The sequence below is a fragment of the Hyperoodon ampullatus genome (assembly GCF_949752795.1).
Source record: "Hyperoodon ampullatus genome assembly, chromosome: 8".
Lineage (NCBI taxonomy): Eukaryota > Metazoa > Chordata > Mammalia > Artiodactyla > Ziphiidae > Hyperoodon > Hyperoodon ampullatus.
In genome coordinates this window covers 48,535,634-48,557,895 of record NC_136921.1, presented here as the reverse complement: position 1 = coordinate 48,557,895, position 22,262 = coordinate 48,535,634, and the positions used below count along the sequence as shown (strand labels likewise).

The following is a 22,262-nucleotide window of genomic DNA, read 5'->3' as shown; positions in this document are numbered from 1 at the left end:
CTTTAAAAAAAAAAAGAAAAGAAAAAAGTGCAGGTTTGGATAATTCCTGATGTAAGAGGACAAGAACCCTTCTGAAAACAAGCATTCTAACGATGATCCCTTGAGGATATACTGCCATGTTCAGCTAGTAGTTTTCATCATTTTGCCTCTTCAGTAACGACCAGTTCTCTTCTTAACATGTATTTAAAGGATTAAGACTGCGTGATGTAGCTGCTCATAATGCTTTCACTTATTTGGTTTAAGCACAGACATTTTAACCTTATTTTCTGAAGTATTTAACATCCAAATCAGATCAGCAAACTATGGCTTGTGAGTCTGTTTTTGTAAATAAAGTTTTATTGGAACATAGCCACACCCATTTGTTTACATGTTATCTATAAAGGGAGAGTTGAGTCCTTGCCACAGAGACTGTATAGCCCCTAAGCCTAAAACATTTATTACCTGGCCCTTTACAGAAGATGTTTGCTGATCCCTGATCTCAATAGTAATACCTCGAATATTAGAAAAAGCAGAGAGAACAATCTTAAAAAAATCAAAGTGAATGCCTTTCTTCCTAATAAGCTGGCTTTCGATATCTCTTGATCATTGTATGTACTTTAGGGCTCAACCTTTGAAGTATTAAGCTACCTGCAGGCCCAAAGTGCAAGGGGAAACCTGCCCAGAGGAGAACACCCAAGAGTGGGAATCTCAGAACTTGGGTTATATTCTTGCACTCTGCCAGCAACCTGTATATCTATAGTCATGGGTGATTCATCACTGGTAAAACGCTGATTTAGGCAAAAGACTTCAGAGATGCAATTTTTGTATTTTATGTCTTCTTCATACTTCAATAAATTGTGTAACCCAATGGCTGATTTTACACGAGGCTGCCAGTTTTGTAGGGCTACCTTGCCAACTTCTTGATAACTGCTTGTTTTGGTGGTGGTAGTTTGTGGGTTTTGTTGTTCATTTGTCTGTTGTTTGCTTTCCTTTTTTTAACACCTTTATTGGAGTATAATTGCTTTACAATGGTGTGTTAAGTTCTGCTTTATAACAAAATAAATCAGCTATACATATACATATACATATATCCCCATATCTCCTCCCTCTTGCGTCTCCCTCCCACCCTCCCTATCGCTCTAGGTGGTCACAGAGCACTGAACTGATCTCCCTGTGCTATGCAGCTGCTTCCCACTAGCTATCTATTTTACGTTTAGTAGTATATATAAGTCCATGCCACTCTCTCATTTCATCTCAGCTTGCCCTTACCCCTCCCCGTGTCCTCAAGTCCATTCTCTACGTCTGTGTCTTAATTCCTGTCCTGCCCCTAGGTTCTTCATAACCAATTTTTTTTTTTTTAGATTCCATATATATGTGTCAGCATACGGTATTTGTTTTTCTCTTTCTGACTTAACTTCACTCTGTATGACAGACTCTGGGTCCATCCACCTCGTGCTTTTGTTTTTAATGTGACCTATATGGATCTGTGGAACATCACTCTATAAAAATTTACCTTATTACTGATTATGTTTGCTTTTGGCTTCTCATTACTGTATCTATGACCATTCTTGGCATTATACAATAGGCTAAATGTCTTTCTGTTCTAAAAGCGCCTGAACCACAAATCATATGATTTAAATACTCTTTCATCTCCATGCTCAGACTGAGTCTTTGTTCTTTCTGTCTACTTTCTGATGATAATGTTATTTGCACGTAGATTTTTCTCAGTTGTGATTTCTAGTTTGTTTTTTCTTCCCCCTGATGGTTGCTTAGGGAATTATAAATGCACTGCTGGCTTGAGATAGTGCAGCCTAGTTTTGTAGACACTCCTCACCTCAGATCCATGCTCTTTTGTTTACTAGGTGGTTTACCATAGTCAAGTTCCTTAATTTCTGTGAGCCTCAGTTTTCTTATATGTAAATTGTGACTAATAATAGTATCTCTCATAGAATTGCTGTATAGATTTTAAAAGATTTTAAGTGCTTTAGTACGGTACTGGGCTCACAGTAAGGGCTTAATAAACATTAGCTGCTCTTACTATCATAACCAATAACATTATTTATAATATTGCCAGGCTTAACAAATAGCAGAAATATTAATTGTCCATAGAAATAAAAACAAAAGCCTTCACTGAAATAGATTATAGTCAACATAAGAGTCTTTACATTTGCACTGTTTAATAGGTACCTGTTAAAATTTTAAAGGACAGTTGTGTTTCTAGCTGGATGTTCTGGGAAACCAAATAAAGTAGATAATTGTACAGTATGATAATCAAAAAAGGATGTCTTTATAAATAGCTTGAAATAGTTCCCCAGAGGCAACTCGAATAAAGGAAATAAACGGCTGACTTGAGGTCAGAGCAGAATTCCTTAGTATGATTCACCAGACACTGGAAGCCCCAGCCCTGCATTTTCCCATTGCCTCTTGGTTAGAAAAATTTACATTGGGGTAGCATTATACTCTTGAGGCTATTTTCTAAAAAAAATTCTAAATTTAGATATTAAGTGTGTAATCTTGGGGCAGTTCCCAGGTTTTAAAATGGGTTCAAAATTTTAGATGGGAGTATTTGACAAAAATTCTTGCAAGTTGTCCTCATGACTGAAAGTAGATATTTTTGGTTCCTGTATTTGGGTGGCAAATACAGGAATACTATAGCAAAATTATTTCGATATTGTGACATTGACTACAAGAATTCCTTGATGACTGAAGAGCAGCTGCTTTTCACTGTTGCTTATTATCCTCAAAATAAAACGGAGAAGAGTCTTCAGGCTCACTGTTACTTCTAGGTACAGTATTACTCATGATTAGAGTTAATTTATTATTAATTAGAGTTAATTATTATTGGCCAATTTAATAATTGAGTATAAAGGAGTAAAACAATTGAGTCTGTTATCATTTGGAGAATACTTAAAAGTGTCATGTTTAAAAAAGTTGACTTTCTAAATGTGTTGTGAGAGTAGTTTTCATATTTTGCTCATTGCAGAATATTAAATTAGGGTCTGGCCATCTCCCCAAATTCTGAACTACTTTTTTTCAGGTTTGTTGTTGTTGTTGGATATAAATGTATATATAGGAAATGTATGTATCAGGAATGTAGGTATCTCCTTATAAGTATTCATAATAACTTAGTGAAGACCTAACAACTGTAGGAGAGTAATAGTAAGAAATAGAAATTTCAGATTGGAGTTTTTAACTCAAAGATTACAACTCATCATTGTTTTATGAAATCAAAGTATGAGTCATAACCAGTAATTTTTAAAAAATGGAATGAAATGTGTGTATGTTGGGTTGTACGGGCTATGATATAAACTATAATCTTGTGGGTTGTGGTTAAAAATAAAAAGTTTGAAATCCACCATCTTAGGTGATCTTTCTGTCCCCTGCTGACTGGTCCAGGTACTTTCATCTCTCTCTGTTGCCATTTCTGATTAATGGGTGCTGGTAAACATGCATACTAACTTTTTTAGAATGTGTTAATAACTCATTAAGTGCCTGAGTGAATGAACACTCTCAGAGGCCAGTACATTAGCTTACAGTTACAGTGATATCAGATTTTTCTCATATTTTGTTTTGTGTTGTTTGTTTTGGGGTTTGTGTATATTTCCAATCTTTTTATTTTAGAAAATATTGATGCTGATGGACAGGGATTTTGTCAAGGAGGATTCAGCATTGATTTTACTAAAGTAAGTTCTCATTTAAGACTGAATGAGATTCAGATCTACCTTATTATCTAATTACATGGTTAAAAATTAACTGGTTACTACTTCAGATTCTCTATAACTTTTACCTGTTTTATGAAAACAGCTAATAAAAATGACCCATGCATTTTGATATCCATTGCTTTATATTATTCTCTCCCTAGGAGACATTGCTTGTTTGAAATAGACATCAAAATGGAATGAAAGACAGTAGAAAATCTCCTGAGTAGAAGATAGATAGCTGTTATGACTTAATATTAATATTAGAATTTCCAGTTGGATAAATTTATAGACTATTAAACCTTTCTATTTTTGACTGAAATTGAGTTTTTGTAAAAGCTAGCAATGGGAACTTTCTTACAAAATCAGAGTTTAGTTATATAAAAGTTGAAAAACATGCTTATTTGCCATCTATTATGTGCCTACAGGCAACAAGTTGAAGCAATTTAATTATTGTAAGAGATCTCATATGCAGGGCTCTGTGTATTTTTAACTACACTGATATGTTCTCTAGAGTTGATAGTTTTTAATCTATTTTTTAAAAATAAGAATTCCATTTATATTTTCAAAGGAAATTTTTCTTAAGTACTTTTCTTTATGTAATTTTCTTTTGTGTGTGGGTTTTTTTGTGGGATATATGAACATTTTGAATATCAAATTGAAACTATTAATTACTCCTAGAGAAGTCTCAAAAATACATTGCTTGGTTAAAAGTAGAGCTTCCTTAGAAAGCTTAATATGGCATTCTTAGAAAATGCAAACAGAAGTGCCTTAAATTTATTAAAACAACAGAAACTATAATCATGATTCAGAAAAACTAATAAAGCATTTTATTTTTTTAAATTTGTATTTTATCTCTATTAAAATTTTTTTTCTAGATTAGGTACTGGTAATTATAGTTGACTCTCCTTATTAAGTAATTGATTTTAATTCACTCAATTTGAAATTCATAATTCAAAACTTATTCATAATTATAATTTAAAATTTAAGGAAGCAAAACAAAGAGAGGTAAAGTATATTAATGCATATTAGGTTTCAACTCATATGATGTGTTTTCAAATAGGTGTTGTATTAAAGCAAAAAGTGTCCTTATTTTCTGTACTTATGCCAGTACAACTATAACCCCAGAAATATTCCCATACTGTGAACAGTCATTGCTATATTAACTGTTTGCTTTCTTCAACTCATTTCTGAAAAATGGTGTCATTTTAAAGCAGACAACTTAGAAATATCTTTTACATAGCCATGGCCAGAGGTTGTTGAAAACTTGAAAGGCTATATGTCCATTTGGAGAGAGAAAAATTTTCTCTTACCTCCAGCAAGAGGAAATTTTAAAAATATTATGTTCAAACACTAACTACCTTGAATTAGATACTTATAATTTGTTACAGATGTAAGAAATGCTAGTCAAGTATAATTTGTATATATAATATACCCTGAAAAATTTACCCTCTAACCTCACTCTTGTTTAGATATGCAGGACACTAAAATTTTTCCTTTAGCTGAAAAATTTTTAATGATTATTAGAAAGGAAATTTGCCTATGTAGTCACAAAGGTAATGTACAGAATTAAGGAGTGACTTTTTTTCTTACTGTAACCAATAATACTGTGCTGATGGCACTTCATACCGAGTGTGTGAAGCAGCCAAGATCTACACTTCTATATGTATATATATGTTTGTATATTTTCACATATTAAGTGAACAAATTATAAGTTTCCTTTTTGATATTTATTGCATTGTGTTTTAGAAAAAGTATAGTGAAAATTACTGAATTAGATGAGTTTAAGACTTATCATTTTGTTTGCTTTAATATATACATGTTTAATATATGCATATAATATTTGCATATATATGTCATATATACATATATACTTGTATATGTAGCTTTTATGTTTATTACATTGCTCTCCATTTTTAAAGCTACCTGTTTTAAAATATGTATCTTTTTGTTTGATTTAATCTAGGCTGACAGAGTACTTCTTGGTGGTCCCGGTAGCTTTTATTGGCAAGGTAGGTTAATCTTTTAAAAACTACCCAATAATGACTGTGTTTCAGACTCATCTGGCTTATCATGTGCCTATGAGACTTTTCAAATTATTTTAAATAAAGAAATGGAAAAATAAAATTTAAATGTATAATCACTATCTTTGTATAAATTGTATAAAAATTGTATACAGTTTTTTTTTAAAAGGACTATAACATCATATAAGGTGTATGTAAAATATATAAATATATAACATAATATATAACATATATTATATATATATATTCCTAGTAGAAAATAAACTGAATAGTTTAAAAGTAAATTATAAAGTAAATTAATAAAATAATTTATTTTTATTGTTTATGATATGTACTTTTTCATCTCTGTACTTTAGAGGAAACGATGTAATTAAGCATTAGGAAGTGTGTGAAACTGATTTGTAATAGGTAAATTGTGGCCTTCCAAAAGCTCATGGTTTTAAACTTAATTTGAATTTGCACATTAAAATATTTATATGGTTATTTTCTCATTAATCACTGACATCAAGAATGATTTCTTTGTGTTTGGGGAGTTTTTAAAATAGAGGATCTTATTAAGTTTCAAAAGAATATATTAAACTGGCATTGACGATTGATATAAAGATAAAACACTACATTCTTTAGTCATTTTCTGAGGACTAATAAAATTACCATTTGAACAAATGTATAACAGATCATTATTTTCTGACAGTTTGAAAATAGGTAACTATATCTGCTTATTTTCTTAGTTTATGATTCATTTATCATTAGAGACACATTTATTTAATCAATATAGTCACATGTTTATTTTCTGCTAAAAAGTGCCATTTACCAGATTCTGTTATTCAAGCATTGGCAATATTTGGAAGAACTGGCAAATCTATGACTATATTGATTTGCAAGTACTTTCTGATTCTGAATTTTACTTCTGTATTCTGCACTCTGCTTTCTTTACTTGCTTCCTTGTAGGAAAACCCGTGCTTTTGCTTTATAGAAAGGGAAACTAAAAAAAGAGATTTGCTGAAGGAAAACAGGATGGAAGGAAAATACAAAGGAATGAGAAATGGGAATAAGTGAAAAACTGGAAGGGATGGCAAAGGAGAAAAAGAAAAATCAGGCAAAGAGGATCAGTATGAGAAACATACTAAAACTGAAAATTTTGAATTTCTATGAATTGTACCTCTATTGGAAAATGAAATGATTTAGGAAAATTATACTTGAGTTTTACAGTTTTACAATAAAAATTAAAATAGCAGTTCTGACTCTGTGTAAGAAAATAGATATTAATACTTTCTAATTAGCTATAAAACATGGATTTATTTTTCTTCTTTACTGCTAGGTACGTCATTCAGTGGAAGGGAGGGAAGTGTCTGATGAGCATGTGAGGGAACCAAAGATAGATTTTGTGATTCTCAGTCAGGACTCCTTGTTAACTCTGCCTTTTTAAGAGACACAGCTGTGAACATGTTTAAATGACTTGTTCTTTTAATACCTTGAGTATGCACAATGTATGCATTCCTGTTTATTATAAATTAGGACAGATACTATTAATATTTTATTCACTAGAGATTTATTATAAATGGTATATAATATGTAACTGAAAACTCAGTGACTGGGCGGAGAATATTTTGTTTTAATAAGATTAAAATCAGCACGTTTCACCGTGAATAGGTAAGATATTAGGATGAATTTTTCTATAGATCTCAGAATTGTCTCTGTAAGAATAGAGAAAATGATAATGGTGTTTTATTCCAAAGACATGATAAATTTTCCTGTGTTCTTTGATTCAAGAAATATTTAATGAATCCCTCCTATGTGTTAGGTACTGTTTAGGCACACAGGGTAAAGTAGTGACCCAGACAGAAAGTGTTTCTGTCCTACAAACTCGGCTTATGTGACTGGAAAAATTGGAACAAGATTAATATCTTTAGCTATTATGATTTTCTTTCTGAAATAGCAGAAATGAAGAGATTATTTTTCATATGTTATGGAGATGGCATTTGATAAATCAACCTTTCTTGGGGCAGGGAGGCAGTCGATTTTTATGTAGTTGTCTGGATTTCTTGTGTACTTAATAACTTAAGGTTGGGAAGAAAAGTGAACTCACTCATTCAGGCTGCTTTCATAAAAGTGTCCAAATAACTTGTTAAAAAAATCAGTTTAACAAATTATTATGAAGGTAAAAGTGATTATTTCAGTAGATTTTTCAAGTTCTAATTTGGTTTGGAAATAATCTTTGATTTTATGATTCCATTTATTGATTGATTGATTGATTGATTGATTTTTTTGAGTGAGTTAAAACTAATTCTGCCTTTATAAATTTTTGTTTTTTAGCAGAGATTAATTTTAAGTACTAGCTTGAATAGAAATAATTGTGACTTAAAAAATAATCAAATTTCAGTTTTAGTATTATGAAAAGAGTTATTTAAGGCTAATAATTAGAAAGACATATCTAATCTATTTTCTTTCATGCGGGTGCTATCCATCATCTGCGTTATAAAGTTCCCATTAGAAACTTGTCATTTATTTTATATATTTTTTTCAGGTCCACACATTTCACATTATAATTTATTTTATGTATTTATTTCAGGTCAGCTCATTTCAGATCAAATAGCAGAAATTGTATCTAAATATGACCCTAAAGTTTATAGCATCAAGTATAATAACCAGTTAGCAACTCGGACTGCACAAGCTATTTTTGATGACAGTTACTTGGGTAGGTAAAATCAAAATATGGATTCATTTTCTGGTGTTGTGGTGGATTTGTCCTGTATTTACATATGCTGCTTTCAGTAGGAAAATCTTTTATGTGAAATAGATTAAGATTTTCTTAAAATATAAGGAACATATTTGTTATGAGTACTTAGGTTATATTGTATGTCAGTAACTGAAATTTAAGAGCATGATTATTAACACAATGATAATAATAATAGATAACCTTTAAGATATGCTTGGTCCATCCTGGGCATTGTTCTAAGTGCTTACTTGTATTAACTCATTTAATCCTCACAACAGGTCTATGAAAGTGTACTACTGTTTTACTCCCATTTTATAGATAAAGAAACAGGCACAGAGAGGCAAAATAATTTGCCTAAAGCCCCTCATTTGTAACTTGCTTTTCTGAGATTCCAACCCAGGCAGTCTGACTCCTGAACTTTTATTCACTATGTTAAACTACAGTTTGGTTTAGGATTTATTAACTTTTGTTCTCTCTCTTTAAATTTCTCATATTCATTAAACCAAATATACATGACAGAAGTAGTATTTTGCTGATTGAGAAAACCTGTTATTTGTTGCTTCTTTATGATGAATGCAGATTTACCCTGTTTTTAACTGACTCCTTTGTAAAGTTGATAAAACAGGTTTATATTTCTAACAGAGATATACTGTTTAAGTATTTAACTCCATTATTTTCTTTAAGATGTATTTATCATACACATATGAATCTATTACTTCTAGAGGACAAAATGTTACATAATTAAAGGAATTACTTGAAGATATTTTCCAGGAAAGCTTAGTCAGCAAGTACGCTGAAGATAACCAGTCCTGCCCTGATGGTGTCTTACCTTTGGTTCCCCTTAGGTTACTCAGTGGCCGTCGGAGATTTCAACGGTGATGGCATAGATGGTATGACGCACTTGAACTATATTTAATCCTCTTTTAAAAAATTAGATTAAGCATTTGAAACAAGTGGCATAGAAAAATTTCAGCAATTAAAGAGTTTTGAAATTGAGCTTGTTCTCTGGTAAACTTTCTCTAGCAGCCAAGGGGGCTGAGGGCCTCAGTGACCTCTTGTCTGCTCCTTTCCAGCCCTCAGCACTTCAGTTATTTCTTCAGCTCCTTCATTCTTGATTTCAGCAGATTCAGTTCTCTTGGAGAGGCATAGTTTAATAGTTTCTTCTTTCTTCAGGCCCATAATTTGTATCCTTCCAAGCTCTGTCAGTGAGGCTGTTACCCCATCCTCTCTCTGTTCATCTTCAGAGCTCAATCTGGGGATCCTAGACTCTACCTGATTTTAATCACATTTCTGTGCCACCTCTACCCTGTTTCACTTTGCTCTGAATTATCTTTCATTACTGTATGTTTAGCTTTTCTTCATTCTTAAGCCCTTTTCTCTTGTCTCTTCTCTTTCACAAGGCTGTGAATGCCTTGAGGGCACACATGTATTTATTTGAGGTTCTCAAGAATCTTTCCATGTTTCGTAAAGATTTGATTTTGTGGTTAAAAAATGCTGGGGTCATTTATTATGGAGTACCAAGTTTTTAAAATCTCTTGCTCATTGTCTACTGAAATAACACTTAAAGCTTTCTGACATAACCACTTATTCCTGCAGTTGCCAATACTGGCCTTAAAAATGAGTAATTAAGTTTTTTCTTTTCAGACTTTGTTTCAGGAGTTCCAAGAGCAGCAAGGACTTTGGGAATGGTAGGAAAGTTAAAAGGTGTTTTCTAAAAATATCTGGGTTGTTTTATATTTTACTCTATTTCATATGCTTTTGTTTTTCCTGCGCAGGTTTACATTTATGATGGGAAAAACATGTCCTCCTTACACAATTTTACTGGAGAACAGGTATGCTTTTAAAGTGTTGTGTTGTGTTTTGTTTTGTTTTCTCACTTAACATTTTAACACCAGCACTTCCTAATGTGTTTAAAACTTTTCCTGGTAATATTCTGATGGTTTAATAGTCAATATATAGTACCTGTTTAATATTTGATATTATAGATGTAAAATAAGCTTTAAATATTTCTCCTTTGTTTTAACCGAAGTGATTTGTTGAGGTAAAGACTTTTGTAATTGCCCTAGTAGCTTTTTTTTTTTAAAAGGAAATGCAGAATCAAATTGCACACATACAAAACCAAAAAATTCCTTTTTCCTTGCTGATGACATTAAATTCTCTTTTAAAGAATGATCTATGCCTTTTAATTTTATTAGATGTAAAACAAAGCATGGCCCAGATGTGTTTACTATAGATATTACAAGTAAACTTCATTTGTGCTACAAGAAATAAAACATTCTTCAGTTAAAACTTAGTACTAGACATTCTCTACAATTACAGGCATTTTATAATATTCTGTATTGTATGACTCAAAGATTGAAGTGGTAAATTAGTAAAGACATACCTTGTTTTATTGCGTTTCGTTTTATTACACTTCATAGATTCTGCATTTTTTACAAATTGAAGGTTTGTGGCAGCCCTGAGTGGTCAGATGATGGTTAGTATTTTTTAGCAATAAAGTATTTTTAAATTAAGATATGTACATTGTTTTTTAGACATCATGCTATTGCACACTTAACAGACTATATAGTATAGTGTAAATGTAAATTTTATATGTATGGGAAACCAAAAAATTTGTGTGACTCACTTTATTAGGCTATTTGATGTGTTGTGGTGGTCTGGAACTGAACCTGCAATATCTCTGAGGTACACCTGTAATGATAAAGGAAAAATTAATCAATAGGTAGAGAAAAAAGTCTCCTAGTTTGCGGATCTGGGATTTAAGCCCACTTCTTGTTCAGTTGACTCTGTTGGGCTTTGTGAGAGGATTGATAGGATGGGAAACTAGACCCGAGGTCCCCAGTAAACCTCTTCCCGTTTGTGTGGTGGTCAGGGTTGACACCTGCAGTTGACAGCCATTAGGCTTGTGGCAGGGGTGGCTGTCCCTTTGTGCTGTTGTGACTTCTTCATCTCAAGCAGCTTCTCCTGTCAGATGACCACTTGTGTCTCTGGATCTCATTGTACTTGATCCTTTCTCTGTTCCTCCTCAGCTCTTTTGTGGGGGGAAGCGCGGGCTTTCCATTAGGACAGACCTGGCCTCTCACTACTCACTGCTACATTGGGCAAGGTGTCTCCCACTGTAAATCTGGTGGCTCATGTATAAAAATAGGGATACTGGTACCTTGCTCATGGGGTTGTGGTGAGAATCAAAGGAAAATATTTTAGTGATAATACCCAGGCCAAGACTTGGCTCAGTAAATGCCATCCTTTCTTTACAGTTTCAGGCCTGATGCCCTGAGAGCCCAAGGCCCAAGAATAGTATTCTGTTAAATTCCAGTCAGCACTTCATCATGGTACCCCAAATAGAATGCACTTGATTACCTTGTGATTGAACACAGATTGCACTTTTCATTTTCTCAATTACACTGTATAAATTCAAAATAGATTAACATATTAATCTCCCATATCATTCCCTCCTGATAGCTCAGCTAATCAGATTTTGGAAGCTTTGCTAACTTTACTTTTTTTGTTTTGTTGACTCATCCTTCATTTTAGTTTGTCTTTAATCTGTCACCTCTCCTAGTTTTGTATGTCAGAGTCTCTTTAGAACTTTCCTTTTTCACGTGTATTTCCAGCCAGGCTGCTCTGTCTGTGATGGCCAGCAGTCTCCTGTGGTGGGGAGAGGACATTCTTTCTCCCTCTGCAAAACAAGCCCAGGATAAAACCAAGTACATTTGTACTGTGTGTAATTCAAAAGCAAAACCACTGGCACATAGTTGATTGAGATGTGAAACAAAAATGAATTCCAGTCTCTATCCTTCCGAACAGTAATTTCTTTAGAGTTGTAGTGGTTTCACATAGGAAGAACCATTTATGACCTATTAATAATTATTATTTATTATTTTTACTGCATAGGCTTCATTTATAACTTCTTGGGTTCAGTTGAAACGTCTGTTTGTGACTGTCTCTCTTTCCGGTAGTGTGTTTGTCTGGAGCGCTTTGGGTAAGTGGAGAGGAAGGGAGACAGTAGGTGGGGCCCTGGAAGGAGGCTTGATTGTACTTGGACTTAAATGGCATGTGCTGAAGACACCGAAATGATATCCATGGGCTATGTCTTGCCAGTAAATCTAGGAGAGTATACAAGCCTCATTAACTTATTGTCATTGTTTTGGTAGGATAAACAAAAGAAGAAATTTAGATTGAAGCACTATATGCAGAGAAAAAAAATAAACCGTTCTATTTGATAAATATACAACAAATATTAACTGTCTCAACGAGTTGGATGAAATGTAAACATTTCATTTTCATCTTATTATCCAGATGGCCGCATATTTTGGATTTTCTGTCGCTGCCACTGACATTAATGGGGATGAGTAAGTTTAACAAAATGTTTCCAGAAACAGTTTCCTCTGTGTTTATGAGCTTTACTAAAACTAAACATTTTTTCTTCTGTTTCTTGCTCCCCTTCCTGCTAAGCTTTCTATTTAAGGAACCGATTTGAAGCAACCTTAATCACGAATACTAGAAAACCTTTATGTTGTTAATAATTTCTTTCAATAGCTTTTATAATATGAAGGAATAAAGTAACTTTATAAACTACTCATAGTTTCTTAAAAGAGCTGAAGGCAGGTTTGAATTAGAAATGATCATTTCAAGTGTGGCTATGCGAGCTGTAGAAAGAGGAAAACCTGAGTTTTAATAAGAAAGAAAATGATTATTAGTAGTCACATGGAATTCGATCTTGCTTTTGGTGAAACAGATTATGTTTTTTAGTTACGCAGACGTATTTATTGGAGCGCCTCTCTTCATGGATCGTGGTTCCGATGGCAAACTCCAGGAGGTGGGGCAGGTCTCAGTGTCCCTCCAAAGAGCTTCGGGAGACTTCCAGACAACCAAACTGAATGGGTTTGAGGTCTTTGCAAGGTTCGGCAGTGCCATAGCCCCTTTGGGAGATCTGGACCAGGACGGCTTCAATGGTAAGGTCAAAGTTTATAACATCTGTGTGTCCTGATTTTCTGTGTCCGCCTGGAAAAGTCCTGTACCCCACCCGTAGAAGTTCACATGAGCAAACCTCCTTCCTGGAAAGAGGGATTTGAGTGACACACCAGGTTCAATGACAAGTTGCTCGTTTTCCTTAAAAATCAGAGCAAAAGGGCTTCCCTGGTGGTGCAGTGGTTGAGAGTCCGCCTGCCGATGTAGGGGACACGGGTTCGTGCCCCGGTCCGGGAGGATCCCACATGCCGCGGAGCGGCTGGGCCCGTGAGCCATGGCCACTGAGCCTGTGCGTCCGGAGCCTGTGCTCCGCAACGGGAGAGGCCACAACAGTGAGAGGCCCGCGTACTGCAAAAAAAAAAAAAAAAAAAAAAATCAGAGCAAACTTTTCAAAAATTGATTCTCATGAGTTATTATTCATGCAGCCTCAAATTAGAGCATCAGAATGGTTAATTTAAAAAAATTTTTTTATTGGAGTATAATTGATTTACAATGTTGTGTTAATTTCTGCTGTACAGCAAAGTGAATCAGTTATACATATACATATATGCACTCTTTTTTAGATTCTTTTCCCATATAGTTCATTACAGAGTATTGAGTAGAGTTCCCTGTGCTATATAGTAGGTCCTTATTAGTTATCTATTATATATATAGTAGTGTGTATATGTCAATCCCAATCTCCCAGTTTATCAAAGTGTTTCATTTTAGAAAGGAGCTTGCATTCCCAGGGAGCCCAGTGTGAGCTGGTGATTTTCTGTGTCTCTGTCCTGCTTAGCGGCAGTGCCCTCTGCTGTCCATTTGGATACAAGTGTAAAAAATGCTCCCAGGCATATTGTCAAGGCAATGCTGACCCTAATGCATCCCTCAAAGGTATTATTTGCCACTAATATTTTATTGTTGTGGCTGTCCAGAATATTCTGAGGGAGGTTATATCTCCCTTCATGGGGACAAGTAAAAAGGTATAAGCTCAGTGTTTTATAATAGTCCCATTTAAAAATTTAATTAATAGCTGTAGATATCTTTAAAAATCAAAGTTGGCTTCTACGATAGAGTGAAATATAGATTACAAATTACCAAGTTTTTTTTTTTAAAAGATTACCAAGTTGTTTTTTTTTTTAAAAGAATACTGCTAAAAGCCTTTCTAGAGGTCACAAAATGAAGAATTGAACTGTTGGTGTGTTTGTATAATCAACAATATATAGGGATATGCCCCTGAAAATGTAAAGAAAGTTATAAATTAAGATGAAAGCTTCAGAAATGCAGATGACTCTCAAATCTCCCAGTTAGTAGTAGAAAAGGGAAATGTTTGTTTGGTCTCGAGACCCCACTCCTGCCTTGTGGGTAGTTTTATGTCACACTAGATGTGTCATCTCTCACCCTAGAAGTTTTCATTGTTAGTGAAAAACTACTCAAGGGGACATTTTGCTTCCTAAAATAGTCTTAAAGATTTTTTACCACCAAGAGAACTTAACATAAATCAAATGGAATTCTGGTATAAAGTTCAACATAGAACTGTAAAAGAATACTATAGAACAGACCAAATCACTACTTATTGATAACAAAGACTACCTAGAAAACACAGGGCCAGATTCGAGGTTCTACCTTGAACACATTTGAGTTTGTTGCTATAGCTGGGCCTGTCTCCAGGTGTTTTGGTAAAGCCTGGACGTGTTTGCTGTCACCTTGTCTTGAGGATATTCCACACACTTTAAAGAATGTTTCTTTAATATCAGGATCCAGATAACATCTCATCCTGTTTTCCCTATTTCTATTAAAATGTATTATCTGTGAACACAAAAATTATAAGCAATGACAGCTAAAAAATATCGAAGTTTTACAACGATTTTACAAAGAGATTTTACTTTTAGAGATAGATACCATAGAGGATGATTTTATTCTCCCAAAGTGTCTCCTGGGGTCTTATTGTCCCAAAGAGTAGATTGTGAATGACAGTGTCTTCAGGAGAAAATGATCTGAGCTGTTATTTATATAACTATATTTATATAGTTTATATGTGTATATATATGTATTTGTAGTTTATATGTATATATAGTTTATATATACATATAATGAAGTATTGGTTGTAACCTGGATCTTTTCCTTGTTCAGACCTGATGACATTGACTCTCTGTTATGTCTTTGCTGCTGTTTTCCTCCCTTTCCACTTACACCCACTGGAAAAACCCTAGATATCATCAAGAGGGTTGCCGAAAACAAAACAATAAAATTATGTTCCACAATTATGTGGAGTTTTTGTCAATACTTCTCCAGAAAGGCAGAGGGAAAAAACACAGAAAAGAGAAACTAAAATGATCAAAGGAAGAGACTGATGACATGGAAAAGTAGGGCTCTCCAGACTAGACAGATACCAGCCAAGAGAAAAGATGATTAGAATGTACAAAATAATGAAAGGTTTAGAAAAGGTAAGGAGAATTTTTTAAAACCATCTCTCAACAGTAGAGCCATATTCTGTTGGAAAGTTGTATTTTAATAAAAACTTTCTTAATGCACATGTCAATTTAGAAGTTATATTTATCTTTTGAAACTTGAAAAAGATAAGGAAGGACTCTTACATAATTTAAATACTACTTTTTATTTAAGGATAACAAATTCTTAGTTGGCGCTTACTGCAGGCCAAGCACTGTTCTAACTGCCAAAAATGAGAGGATAACTTAGAGCCCATCCATGTCCTTAAGGAATTTAGCATGAGTAGGAGCAAATTTAATGTGAACAAGTAAACACTGGAATGTAGTCATCACAGTGTTTGAGATATTCTTGGGCATAATGGTCTTAAAGAAAAGATGAGTGACCAAGGTATGTTTGATGTCTCAGGGGTTGCAGCATTGAGGGGCTGAAAACATTTCGGGTATATTAAGTAAATTGAGTCAGTTTGGAATGGCTGGTACATAGGGGCTGTCATAGGCAAGATGGACACATCCTTGCTCTCATGAAATTTATGTTTTGTGGAGGAGCCATAGAGTAAACACATCAAGGGGAAATTCAGATAGTGATAAAGGCTGTGGGTTTAAACAAAAAAAGGCAAGGTAACATGATAGAGAGTACCTAGATGGAGAGGGGAGAGTGCATTGCTCCATAGCGTGGCCAGGGAAGACCTCTCTGACAAGATGACATTTGAACTGTGATTTGGACAAACAGAAGGAGCAAAGCTTGAAAAGCTCTGGAGCAAAAACTGTTAAGGCAGAGGGAACAGCAAGTATAAATCCAGAGATGTGGACTCGCTTGCTGAGTTTAAGAAACAGAGAAAAGGGCCGGGATTGGTAGGAAGAGTGAGTGAGGGTAGACTTGGGGTTGGGAGTGAGGTGATGAATGGACAAACCAGGTAACACGTAAATGCTTTGGGAAATAAGGATTTTAAGAAGGAAGATAACATGATATTAACATTTGGCAGGGGTTTTTTTTGTTTGTTTGTTTTTGTTTTTTGTTTTTTTTGCAGTACGCGGGCCTCTCACTGTTGTGGCCTCTCCCGTTGCGGAGTGCAGGCTCCGGACACGCAGGCTCAGTGGCCATGGCTCATGGGCCCAGCTGCTCCGCGGCACGTGGGATCTTCCTGGACCGGGGCACGAACCCGCGTCCCCTACATCGGCAGACGGACTCTCAACCACTGTGCCACCAGGGAAACCCAACATTTGGCAGTTTTGAAGAGAATGGATTATAGGGGCAAGAGGAGAAGTGGGAGGCCCCTTAGGCTGCTTTAGGGGTCCAGGCAAAGAATGAGAATGGCTTGTCCAGGGTGGGACCAGCAAAGATAGAAGGAAGTGGGCATAGTTATTTGTAATATATTCTAGAGTTAGGAAAGATCATAGTGACTATTTGGTGTACTGTTTTGTTTTTAAAGCATTTCAAACTTTTTATTTGTTTATTTCATTTCAGTGTAAGTTGAGCAAGATAGAGATGAAATCATAACTTTCAACTTTCTGAGTCAGGTTGACTTCTCAAAAAAACCTGAAAACCATGTCCAACTAAATTAACTAGAATTTTAAGAGCTAGAATGAGCCTTAGATGAATCTTTTTACATGTCCCTTCCACTCTATTTTAAGGATGAGGCATTTGAGGTCCAGAAAGTTTAAGTGATTTGTCCAAGGTCATACCCGGAATATCTGGCTCCAAATTTTAATGTCATTTCCATACAGTTTTGCTTGAATCTCCTTGAATTTGGTTGTTGCTTTTGAATTAAGAGTACCCTACTGCCACCACGCATGGCTGCTTTGCCTGAAGTAGAGAGCCTGGCTGCCCAGAGGACTCATTCCTTCTTGGAGGGCTTCCTACTTTGAGTAGCAGGCTGTCATCTTGGACAGCACCACATGAGGGTGCCGTGGGACCACAGCTGCCTCTGCTTCCCATGCAACTCCCCGCCGCAGGAAGTCTCCTAGGTCCCATGGGGTAGCCCAGCCAAAGGGAGAGGAGAGAATGGCCAGGATGTGTCCTGGAATGGGGAATGGGAAAAGTTCTTTTCCAGAAAGAGAAGAGAATTGTACATGCGATCCCCGTGGAAATAAAGGCTTTATGGCATTGGTTAAAAAAAAAAAAGAGTACCCTACTGAACTTGGAATTGATAAACATGATACATGGGTTCTAAAGATGTTAAGATCTTTTCCACAGAAATAATGACGAGCACTAAGACTTCCTTCCCTCCATCCTTGCCCCCCTCCCTCCCACTCTGCTTTCCTTCTTTATTCCTTACCTTCTCCCCTCCCTCATTTCCCTCTCCTCCCTCTTCCCCTCTTCCTTTTCCCCCTCAGATATTGCAATCGCTGCTCCATATGGGGGTGAAGATAAAAAAGGAATTGTTTATATTTTCAATGGAAGACCCACAGGCTTGAATGCGGTACCATCTCAGATCCTTGAAGGGAAGTGGGCTGCTCGGAGCATGCCACCAAGCTTCGGCTATTCAATGAAAGGAGCCACGGATATAGACAAGAATGGATATCCAGGTGCTTTCCTAGAAATACAAAGAGCGTCTTAGATTTTTCGGTCCTAATAGCAAGTAGTATTAGTTACTGCTCTCTTGATTTCTGTTATAAATCATTTAAATTCAATATTTCAACTACTGTTCAAGCCCTTGCCGTTGTTCAAGGCACTGTTCTCGTCATTGAGGGGATACAAAGCACAGACAGCTGTTTCCTGGGAGCTTCCAATATAAAGCACGTACTCGTAGTTCTTCTTTTATTGTCTTGAAGTCTGTAATGAAATGTCAGAATGTGGAAGCTATAAACAAAAGCTCAGTCTAAGTTTTCGAATGTCAGCCATCTCTTTTTGTTTTTAATGGTCTAGCAGTTTTATGGACTTGACTAATCATCATGATTTTTATGAAATATTTTATCTCAGTAAATTCTCACAATAAGGCTTGTTTACTTGCATATATATATTTACTTTTGTGAATTTCCTTTCTACATCTTTTTTTCTCCATTTCTATTGGAATGTTGTTTTTCTTTCATTCGTTTTTTTTTAACTTGTGGCAGTTCCTTAAATATTGAGGGTTTTACGTGTATTTCTCAGTTTTGTCATGTTTTCTTTTTGGGCATAAAGAAATTCTTAATTTTTATGTAATCCATTGTACCTGTCTTTATGGTTTCTCATGTACTTTTCTGCTTAGAAAGGGCTTCGTCAAATTTAGCTTGGGTATACTGAGAGAGAGTGTTCTGATTTCATTTTTTCCTAATTGTGAACCAGTGGTACCAGCTACGTATAAAAACTAATGCATTCTATTTTTGTTGATTTGGATGCTATCTGCTGTCATTCTAAGCATTCTAAGTACAGTTGACCCTTGGACAACGTGAGGGTTAGGGGTGCCAACCTTCTGCACAGTCAAAAATCCACATATAACTAACTGTACACTTGGTCCTCTGTATCCACAGTTCCACCTCTGCGGATTCAGCCAACCTCAGGTTGTGTAGTGCTATAGTATGTATTCAGTGGGGAAAAAAGTCCACTTATAAGTAGACCCACTCAGTTCTAGACCCACGCAGTTCAGACCTATGTTGTTCAAGGATTAAGTGTATATGTATTGTGCTTTTTTTGTTTTGTTTTGTTTTTGAAACAAAATAAGTAAATGAAAAAAAAGAGAGAAATTTTACAATGAAATTGTAAAATCCACAGGCATCTATAAAGCTTTTTCCTTTGGGGATGTGTGTGTTTGCATGGTATACACTTCCTTATTGTTGCTGATTTTTACTATGTATCCATTAAAAAGAGTCTTGTCTACCTGGATGGATGAAAAAATTAGTTTTATGATGAGTGTTTGCCATTGATGATAGCATATTTAAAGTTTTCATATACATTTTAGCCTTTTAGGTGTTGTCTTACAACCACTTAATGAAGAATAGTTTTGAGACTATGTCTATATCTTTATTATACGCATTGAGAGCTTTATGGAATGATATGTGAATTAAAAAATAATTATTATTAACATATTTTTCTGCTCTCTTTTAAGACTTAATTGTAGGAGCTTTTGGTGTAGATAGAGCTGTATTATACAGGTAAGCATTTCCATATCTGGTAATATAGGAATATTATGAATTATATGAAAGTTTTATAGTTAAGTACCAGTATTTGAATTTCAGTTTAATTTTCTTGAAGTAATGATAAAATTTGTTCTTTCTATTCAAGATTTGCTTCAGGCAAGTAGTAATGATACAAGGAGATCCCAAAGTAGAGAAAGCTATAGATTTTTTTTTTTTCTTTTTTCTGTGGTACGCGGGCCTCTCACTGTTGTGGCCTCTCCCGTTGCGGAGCACAGGCTCCAGACGCGCAGGCTCAGAGGCCATGGCTCACGGACCCAGCCGCTCTGCGGCATGTGGGATCTTCCCGGACCAGGGCACGAACCCGTGTCCCCTGCATCCGCAGGCAGACTCTCAACCACTTGCGCCACCAGGGAAGCCCTAGATTTTTTTATTTAGGAAAGCATTCAGAATTTTCCCTTTTTGTTCTTTAAATTATGTTCAAAGATGCTCTCCTGTGTTTTAGATTATATGAGTTTAAAATTATAGGAGTTTACATTTTCCTCTAAGAGACAAGAACTTGGTGTTTGTGCCACAGCATTCTGTGACCACAAGGGCAGTATGTAATGATGACCCAAATGAATATTTTTATTAGAGCAATATGTATAAATCCCCATATCTCCATTTCCCAGGTTCATACATAATCCCAGTATTTATCTGAATTTCATCAATTCCTCATGCCTTACAATATCAACTAACATCCCAAGTAGATTAAGATGTTTACACCTCTATGGACTGTGCTTGTACATGGCAGGAAAACTAACACTGGTACTGTGTAGTGGAGGTTGTGATGGGTCAACTTGATTGTGCCTCTCGGGGCAGCTTGTGTCTGTACAGATTCCAGGATTTATCATGATTGAGACAAATACACTGCCCTGAGGCTACTGTATTTTTGTACAGAGCGTAAACCTGTGCATCTGAACTTTGGAAACTATTTTAATTTATTGTTTCAGTTTTTAAAATTGCTATTAACAAAGTAATACATACATGTGGTAAAAATTCAAGCAATGTAAAAAGGGCATACAATAAGAGAAATATACTTCCTCTCACACCAGTTACTAGTTTTATTAGTATATCCTATCAGAAATATTCTGTGCACTAAAAAATTATGTGTGTGTGTGTATACATCCTTTGTACATGGTGTTTTTTTTCCTCTCATTATGTCTTGGCTAACATCATCCTATATTAGCACAGATGGCTTTACAGCACTCATTTCCCCCACTGTATTGCACTGCATTAGGTAGATATCCCACAACTTGTTTAACCATCTTGCTTTAGTGGGCTGCATTCAGATAGGTTGTGACCAGTGGTCCTGCTTTGCCTGGAACTGAGGGGAATTTACCAGGTCATGGGACTTTCACTGATAAAAGTCAAGACAGTCCTGGGCAAACTGGAATATTTGGTCATGCTAAGTTTAGGTTGTTTCTATTCTTTTTGCTATTATAAACACTGCTTTAGTGAACATCACACTGTGTATGCAATGAATGTGAACCTGAAATGCTTAGATCAATCTAACATTTTAAATAACTTTTTTTTTTCTTTTCTTTTTTTTTAAACCAGGGCCAGGCCAGTTATCACTGTAAACGCTGGCCTTGAAGTGTATCCTAGCATTCTAAATCAAGACAATAAAACCTGCCCACTGCCTGGGACAGATCTCAAAGTTTCCTGGTAAGGATGTTTGTTTAGTAATAGTTATTATTGTGATTGTTGGTTCAGTCATTATAAAAACAATTGAAAATGGAGGGGGAGGCTGAAATATTGCTAAAGCAGTTTCTGTGGGTACACCCTATTTTCTTGTCATAGACTGAATTATAGAAATACTGTTCCAAAGAAGATATGTAGAAGGCTCTAGAAATATGCTCTAAACTAGTATAAAACTAATTTTAAAAAATTATGCATGCTCAGTGAATATATTCAAAAATAAAGCCAGTAAGATTTTAGAACTCATATTTAATGCTAAACAAGCCTGTGAACATTTTGATTTTAATTTTTAAAAACTAATGGTCATTTTTAGATTTAATATCTGTGACTAGCTGTACGAAAAAAACAGTTTGCTTTAACATATTGGTCTTCTATTTGTTCTTTTACTAGTTTCTAAAGAAAAATATAGTTTTTGTAAGCTTCAGGTCTGAATTCTTCTCTAGTCCAGTATTTAAGTTTCCATTATTTGTATGTTACTTTTCTCTATGTTGTATGATTTTTTGCTATGTTTTCATTCTCCCTGTATTTATAATTTTCTTAAAGCTTTTTTCTTTAAACTGACTCGTGATTTACTTTAAAACATATTAAAATAAAATAGAGAAACCAGTGTCTTTCTCATACGTGTTAAAATAAACATAAAGTTAATAATGAAAAG

At 35.0% G+C, this 22,262-nt stretch overlaps 1 protein-coding gene across 2 annotated transcripts in view; it reads left to right on the top strand.

The window, feature by feature from the left end:
• ITGAV (integrin subunit alpha V) overlaps positions 1 to 22,262 on the top strand; it is a gene marked incomplete at its 5' end in the record, with an annotated part of 82,243 nt that overhangs the window by 37,203 nt on the left and 22,778 nt on the right. The window contains 11 exons of one of the 2 annotated variants that reach the window (XM_079710429.1): positions 3,601 to 3,662; positions 5,644 to 5,689; positions 8,271 to 8,396; positions 9,263 to 9,307; positions 10,062 to 10,105; positions 10,193 to 10,249; positions 12,717 to 12,769; positions 13,170 to 13,372; positions 18,149 to 18,340; positions 19,840 to 19,885; positions 21,467 to 21,574. In XM_079710429.1, coding sequence (XP_079566555.1) covers positions 3,601 to 3,662; positions 5,644 to 5,689; positions 8,271 to 8,396; positions 9,263 to 9,307; positions 10,062 to 10,105; positions 10,193 to 10,249; positions 12,717 to 12,769; positions 13,170 to 13,372; positions 18,149 to 18,340; positions 19,840 to 19,885; positions 21,467 to 21,574 — 982 coding nt within the window. The remainder of the gene's footprint in view (positions 1 to 3,600; positions 3,663 to 5,643; positions 5,690 to 8,270; positions 8,397 to 9,262; positions 9,308 to 10,061; positions 10,106 to 10,192; positions 10,250 to 12,716; positions 12,770 to 13,169; positions 13,373 to 18,148; positions 18,341 to 19,839; positions 19,886 to 21,466; positions 21,575 to 22,262) is intronic. The other variant, XM_079710430.1, reaches the window with a different exon arrangement.